The 8,209-nt window shown below is 33.8% G+C and overlaps 1 protein-coding gene across 2 annotated transcripts in view; it reads right to left on the bottom strand.

Annotated features, from left to right (window-relative positions):
• Positions 1–8,209, bottom strand: part of LOC122634667 — a 45,470-nt gene that overhangs the window by 26,910 nt on the left and 10,351 nt on the right. The window contains exon 1 of one of the 2 annotated variants that reach the window (XM_043823823.1): positions 5,400–6,390. The exons of the other annotated variant lie outside the window; for it this stretch is intronic. Coding sequence (XP_043679758.1) covers positions 5,400–5,475 — 76 coding nt within the window. The 5' untranslated portion in view covers positions 5,476–6,390. Of the gene's footprint in view, positions 1–5,399; positions 6,391–8,209 lie in introns of those variants that run through there. 2 annotated transcript variants of the gene reach the window in all.

The following is an 8,209-nucleotide window of genomic DNA, read 5'->3' as shown; positions in this document are numbered from 1 at the left end:
CATACACACACACAAACAAATTTATATATACATATATATAAATTTATAATTTCTATGTTTATAAAATTTATAAATTTCTCTATAAATTTTTTATTTATGTGTGTTTGTGCATTCATTATACAGTTTAAAAAAGACGTTATAAAGAAATGAAATGAACATAAAAGCAAACTTTCGATCATTATTAATAGAACGAAATGCATTCGTTAAAGACATATCGCGTGAGTATTAATTATCGTAGTAATGACGATGATGATAATTATCGACGATTTGGTTGTATTAACAGGACACTCTCCGTGAGAAACAAGAATCGAAAGAAAGAAAGAAAGAAAGAAAGAAAAAAAAAACAAAAAAAAATAAAAAATAATCAAAAAAAAAAAAAAGAAAAAGAATAACACCTAAGTTTAACACGCTGGAAAGTGAACGATCGTGATAGTTTCACAGTTAAATAAATCTTTGATCGAGAGTTGTTCTCGAGAGACAGGAAGCTGATGGAAAGTCGATGGATCACCACGTATCGAAGACGATACACGTAAATACTTACGATCGTTAAACGTTCATTCGAAATGTTAACGACTTGGAACATTTTTCGGACTTCTAGTTAGAGAGATAACTCTCTCCGATTTCAATAAATCGCGAAAGCTAATAAAATATTTCCATTGGTTCGATACGTTCTAACGAATGTATTTATCTGGAGAGAGGATGAACATTCACTTATATTTTATACTTATCGAGAATCTTTCATATACCTTTCATATTCTAACATTTTTCTAATCAGATATATATATATATATGTTTTTATATTGCATTTCATAGAAAATTTTTTGTAAAAATTTTTACTAATGCAGCAATATTGCTATCGTATAAGCATTGTATTCTATAAAAAATTTCTATGATATAATATGAAAAAATATAATGTCATATTATCTTCTATTGCATTCTATCGTAATGTTGTAGACGTGTTAAATAATTTTCTACAATTGTCAAGTCATTCAAAAACAAACGATGTCCAATCAATTAAACTATACAATAGCTAAATATAATTATTGTTAATAATAGTTTATAAATGAGTTTGATGATTAAATATGTCATTTAATAGCTCATCATTATTTACAACTTACATTAAATACATATATACCCCTCTCTCTCTCTCTATATATATATATATATATATATATATATATATATATATATTCTGTTATCAAAGGGTTACTTTCCTATAAAAATATCCAAACTAAATGGCTTTCTATAGCTTTCTCTAGAAAGAAATTTGTTCTCCGTGATACGTTATCGGAAATATACTACATATACATTAGCAAAACGAATAAATCAGAGCGATGACATTGACATCACCCACATTTCGTTTCTCTCGATCGTTTCCTTAGCCTTCCGATTCGAAAGAAAAAAAGAAGAAAGAAAAAAAAGAAAAGAAGAAAAAAAAATTATTCTTATCCCTATCGGCGACCGGTTGCTTTCTCTTCTCTCACCGTTGGTCGGAAGAATAAAATGAATGTCCCTGCAATGAAAAGTCTAAAGCCGCAGGCGAATAGAAATTCAAAAAGAATTCTCGAAGGATTCGAGAAGTTATCGTAGTACGATTTTAATTATCCTATAACGTGAAATTGATTATACTAGGAAGAATTATATTAGATCTTCGATTTACCCGATCGATATAAATCATTTCGTAGTGATCGTAACTCATACGATATACATAACTCGAACGAATATAAATGCACTAATACGTACTCGCGCAAGGTTTCATTAAACGCTCCTACGAGTTCCTTATTAAGCTAATAGTCTCGTGACGAGACAGGAATGGCGACTAGTTGAATGTAGTATAAATGTGTACAACATTCGAATCGCGTTTTAAGTTGATAAACTTTATCAGTTATCTCAGTTCGCTCATTGCTATGCAAAAAAAAAAAAATCAGAGAGAATCATGGAATAAAAATTAATAATCGATGAAAATTGATACTACGAGGTTCTTTTTTTTATGGAAAACAAAACTCCAAATTGATTTTATTACGAATATCCATAAAATGGGAATATTTGAACTCGTGATTAAAAGTATAAGTAAAAGAAATAGAATAGCTTAAGGATGACGCATCATCGTGCTGCAATTATCATCGATCGATTCAACAAAGGAACGTTTTTATGGGACACCCTAAGACAAGGAAATCCAAAACAAAGGGAGTATCCTGGCAACCAACGCCCTTCGATCATGCAACTTGTATCGACTGTAATACCACCGTGTTTAAGAGTATTCTAAGTTCGTCCAATTCAATGGAAAAATGAAAGCAAAAAAAAAGAAAAAAAAAAAAACTACAAAATAGTCAAGTCGTATCAATATTAAAAATATATTTACAGGTTGAAAAATAAATAATTATCGATACGCAATTATCAATATCTATTGTTATTACAAGCTATTCATTTTTTGTTATTCTGAAAATTCTTCTGATATATTAAAAATAAAAAAGGAATAATGATAATGATAATAATAATAATAATAATAATAATGATAATGATAATGATAATAATAATAACAACAACATGAATTCTACAAGACGGTGAGACTGTTAACGTTCGAAGCATGCCTTATTATACGTGCCCCAGATACTTCCACTTTTATCGCAAGTAAACCCCGAAGGTATGCCTCCAGTCTCGAGAAGGAATCATAAATATGCTCAACCACTTCCTTCCAACGTCACGTAGCATTAGGTACGCTTGTCTCAACAGGAAAGAGCTGCTAAACGTGGCTAGCTAACGTTACAAATAGATCTAGTCTCGAATTCGTAATGATTTTATTTATTCGTAAAATAATGAATTCAACTTCTATTTCTATTAAATACTCGTCTCATTTCTTATTAAATAATTGTATCATTTCTGATGCGATAAATTATGACATACGTTGAATCGCTAACGCTGATCTTTCTCTTGACTTATGACCTTGACAAAAATATAAAAAGAGTCATTGAGTCCATCGATAAGTTTTTTTTTTTTCTTCAACCTGTAAATGTATTTTTAATATTGACCTTCGGGAACGACTTAAACGCTGCTAAGATAAAATAACAATTTCTAAATAAAAATTTCTATTGCTAAAATAAAGTAAAAATACATAAAAAAAAAAAAAAAGGTTAAACGCATGATACACGAGTTCGTCGCTTTTAAGGTGGATACAAAAGAAATTTAGAACGAATACTTTGAACGACGTATTCATAAACGATATAAAGATACCAAATAGTATATTTTTTTGAAAACAGATATACTTATAAACGAGAAAAGAACTATCGTTGAATGACAAAAGAGAAGGAATATTCTGTTAATATTATCGGTGCAAAGTTATCGATCCGTCTCGGATGCTGCATCTCGAGGCAGAATTCCCCTCCTACGAGCGCGCGCGCACACACACACACACACACACACCTCTGTTCGTACTATTTATTTACGATTCTATAGGATCTATAAGCTAGAATTGTATATATCTATGTACAAACCAAAGAAAAATTAAATAAATGAGAAAAACACAGAGCAAATAACGTTTCGATAAGACGTATCTCGATGAGTATTAATAGAGATTTATATACTCGTTTTCCATATAACAGTCTATATACTATATATATATATATAATCATTAACGATATCTATTACAGAGAAATAAATGGTGTGTATAAAATGCATTTATACGATCCAAGAGACAATTTAATATGCACTTTCGATCGAGAAAATCTTCTTGAAATTTAATCGAACAAGTCGTCAAAACTATAATGTAATTTCCCCTAGAGATAATACGTAATCTTTCTCTCTCTCTCTCTCTCTCTCTCTCTCTCCTTCCCTCCCTCTCCGTCTCTCCCCCTCTCTCTCTCAATAGAATGAAATAATATTCAGCGAACTAAAAAGAAAATTGTGTTAGATCTGTTATACGTAAAAATATGTTCGTATAATATTTAACGAAGGAGAAACGTTGCTTATCGTCTAGCTGTAACGTTAATGATAACTCTCGGCAGTCTTCGTAATCACTGGTTCAAGAGTCAACGATGAATTGATAATATATCTTCAAGGACAACGACGCACAGTCTCGTAGAAATCTCTCGTGGAAAAATTCCAAGAAATCTTTGTATCCTGTTTTTGCGAATCGTTCGTTATAAACTATAAACACATACATATATAAGAGGTTATTTCGGTCGATTCTATCAAATAAAATAAATCCCAAAGTTGATCGTTTTGATCCCTAATTGCATATGTATATCTCGTTTAGATCTTGTGACGTTACGATAATATAATATCGAATAATATGTGTGTGTGTGTGTATAATGTTACCAATTAATAATCGTTAAAAGAGATGCGATTGCAATCGTTACAATTATCCAATTAATTTTCTAATAATACGATCCGTGTTATTAAGATATACGTGCGAATATCTCGAAGAGAAGATAACGAATAATAACAAAAGAGAATATCGAGCGATTAAGCGTTTCCCCCACTCTTCGCAAAGACCTACCGCATCCAGTTAGAAGAGCGAAACAACGTGCGCCTCGTCGCGAATCGTCGCGATTCCGAACAAATCGAAAAAGGGAGGAAAGAAGAGAGAAAAAGAGAGAGAGGGAGAGGGAAGTCTCCCCCCCTTTGCAAAGGAAGCATCATCGATCGTATTCTCCCTACGAGGATTCAGCTCCATCTCCCACCGAAAAAGGAACCTTCTCGTATTTTCTCGCAACACGATTTTGTGCGAAAAAATTAAATATTTATCCTCGACTACGAATCTGTCATTTATCTTTCTTACAACGATTACGTATATTGTTCGTAGTAAATTTTAGAATATTCCAATCTAAAGTTTCGCTTATTTTTCATACAAAGAAAATAATATTAAATTCGTACATTTGTTTACGTGATATTCAATAAGGTCATATCTAAAAAAAAAAGAAATTTATTCTCAACGAAGAATACGCCATTTACGTTTCTTATTTTTTGCGTATTGCGATAAGCATTGAGACATTGAATCTGTCGGAAAGTTCTGTCCACTTTTAACGTAACAAGATTCGTATATTTATTTACGATGTTTAACAATTAGTCTGGAATAAATTAAGAAGGTAATCACGATGCGAAAGATTAATTAACGATACAACTTTTATTAGTGATAAACTTGCACTCTAAAACGGACAAATCTGTTCGATATATGTGGTAATAAAAAATCTCTTTCAAGGTTACTCTCCGATAAAATAAGATCCTAGCGATGTAACGATCCGTGAAAGCAGACAGAACTATTCGACGGTGCAATCGTCGGTGTCAGAATGAAATAAGATAGAGAAGCAAAAGAAAAAAAGAAAAAAAGAAAGAAAGAAAGAAAGAAAAAAAGGCGGAAAAGCATGAACGAGAAAGAGATAAAATGATTAACAAAGATTTACCCTGAAGCATGTTGTTATCAGCTTCCTCATCCGCTAGGCAGCGAATGCTGCCGATGCTGGAAGACAGGAGACTCATCTTTTCTTTGTCGATAATAAAAATTTGTCCTTTTCGAGATGATGTCGAGATTGAAAAAAAAAATAAATAAATAAAAATGAAAGAGCAAAGAAAAAAAAAAACAAAAACAAAAAAGGGCGGAAAGGGTTAGTAGACGAGGCAGGCGATTGGCCCGAGAAACGGTCGAGAACGTTGCGCGAACCAATCGCCTTGCTTCCTGAATCTACGAACGGCGCCCGTCCATCGGCGCTGAGCACGGCCTTAAACTTTCGCCCGACCGAAAAAAGAGCTTCGTTGTGTGCTGTACGTTGCGCGCTCTCGATCGATCGGTTCTCGAGCTAGAAGGTTAAAGCTTCTCTGCATTTATCTCGCTCTCTCGCTCTTACTCTCGTTCTTATCGAGTGACGAAAAAGAGAGAGACAGACAGACAGAAAGAAAGAAAGAAAGAGAAAGAGAGAGAGAGAGAGGAAATATGCAATGGCGTCACCGACGCCGGGCGTCCTTCGTTTCTTCTTCTTCCTTTTCCTTTCCTTTTTCTTTCTTTTTTTTCTGAATCGTTCCTTTTCTACTTCTTCGTTTGTTACTTGGATCAAAAAAAAAAAAAAGGAAAATAAATAATTAATGAATCAATAAAAAGATGTCCTTTTTTCTTCTCTCGAAAGGAAGCACGAAATTTAAAGTTTGTCACTATAAAACACTCTCGGAATTTTGGTGTTCTTCTCTCTTGTCACTTTTTCTCCTTCGGATTATCCGATATCACCCTGTCTCGCCAGCACCGCGGATACGTCGCGAAAGACGCGCCGACAATGACAACGGCCTACCCCTCTCCGATGTGGTCCTCCTCGCGTCGAAGACGCGCGCACGCGTGTCTCGCGCCGAGAGATCGATACTGCCCGTCTGCTACCTTGTGCGCGCGCAAGAGAGAGAGACGACAAGCGCGCACAGCACTCACACCCACACACTCGCACACACACACATATATATATATGTGTGTGTATACACCACACACTTTGCTGCTTTCTTGGCTGGCTGGTCCTAAAGATCAGACACGCAGGCGCGTGGATGCGACACCACCTGCCAAATAACACGTGCTTGTTATATTTAATCTTATATATTTTTTTATATATATTTGTTTCCCCCCCCCCAAATTATTACTCGTTTTTTTTTCTTCTTTATATCCGTTTTGTTCGTTTCGTCGACGTTTCACTGCGATTTCTCGAGCGCGATATATTCGATTCGAAGGTGTTATAAGGCGTTTTCATCGACCACTTTGCGTCACGAAGACAACGTGAGGTATGGCGTGAGATCGTGCTCGCGATTTCTAACGAGGGCGCCACTCGCCGCATTGCTATACTTGTATGTATTAGTAGTATGGTTTGCTGCGTTCGTATGGTCGTTGCACGTATGTATATTCGTATCGTTACGAAGCCTTATGTTAGCCGACGGAAACGAGTCCCAACGATGACTCACGATTGGTAAACGGAAAGGAAGTGTGCTAAAATGTTGATTCTTTGGAATTTCCGTAATGGAAAGATAAAATATTGTAAATATTTCGATTCGTCTGATATAGATTTCAGGGAAATGATTTTTCTCGGCACGACGGTACGTCGATCTTTTGAAACAATATAAAAGTGAAATAGTCTCGATGTATCGATTTATTAATAATCGATATGCACCTAAAATAGATTTTTAGCAATTTATATGGGGTTTTTGCCGAGAGAAATAATTTTTAGCGATATGGTAGCGCGTAGATCGTTCGAAGAAATATAAAGATAAAATATTTCAAATATTTCGATCCCAGTGGATAATCTGTTAACGGGTGATCGATAGAGTGTATGCTCATTAATTGAAATTATTAACGAAATAAGAAAAGTAAAAAATGTACATGCGAGTGAACGACGAAATCACGTTCAGATATCGTCATAGATATTTAAAAATGATAATGATAATTCATAAATAAATAAAAAAGAACAGCTAATTAAACAAAAAATTGCTCGCTTCTATCACTAGGTATAAATTATCTACAATTAATTTTACGATCGAATGATTTTACGCATATCTAAAAACGACGAAGAAAAAAAAGAAAGGAAGGAGAAGGAGAATAATGTGTCTCGCAATTATTACTTCAATCGGAATATATAAATGATAATGGACGATGTTAAATAATTCATAGTAAATGAAAAAAAAATCAAAAAAAAAAAATTCTTCGCTCCTACCACGAGATATAAATTAGCTACGCCTAATTTTTTTCCACGATCGAATGATTTTACGTAAGAATGAAAAAGAAAAGAAAAGGAAGAAGATTGTTTCGTAATTATTATTTCAATCGGAATATATAAATGATAACGAACAATTTTAAATAATTTACAAATATGGTAAATAAAAAAGAGCAAATCAAGAGAAAAAAATTCTATCTCCTATAAATTGCCTACGATCACTTGTTTTTTACGATCGAATATTTTTCTGCATAAGGATGAATAGAAAAAAGAAGAAGAAGAAGAAGAAGAAGAAGAACACATTTCGTAATTATTATTTCAATCGGAATAATATATTCACGTGTGTTCTTACACCTGTATGAAAATTTCTTCGAAGCAGCCTTTCGCCAATGCTCACGTTCGCGTTCGCGTTACACCGTGTTCTTTGCTGTCGTAACGAATGATGTAAGCGCGTAACCATTGTGTCACGCTTACGCGTTCACCGAGTTTCTTCCCCTACGAAGGTCGATGCACGTTCCAAGAAGAACGAAAAAAAAAAA

Source organism: Vespula pensylvanica, chromosome 15, assembly GCF_014466175.1.
Source record: "Vespula pensylvanica isolate Volc-1 chromosome 15, ASM1446617v1, whole genome shotgun sequence".
Lineage (NCBI taxonomy): Eukaryota > Metazoa > Arthropoda > Insecta > Hymenoptera > Vespidae > Vespula > Vespula pensylvanica.
Note: the sequence above shows the minus strand (reverse complement) of the source record. Positions and strands in the feature narration are given on the sequence as shown.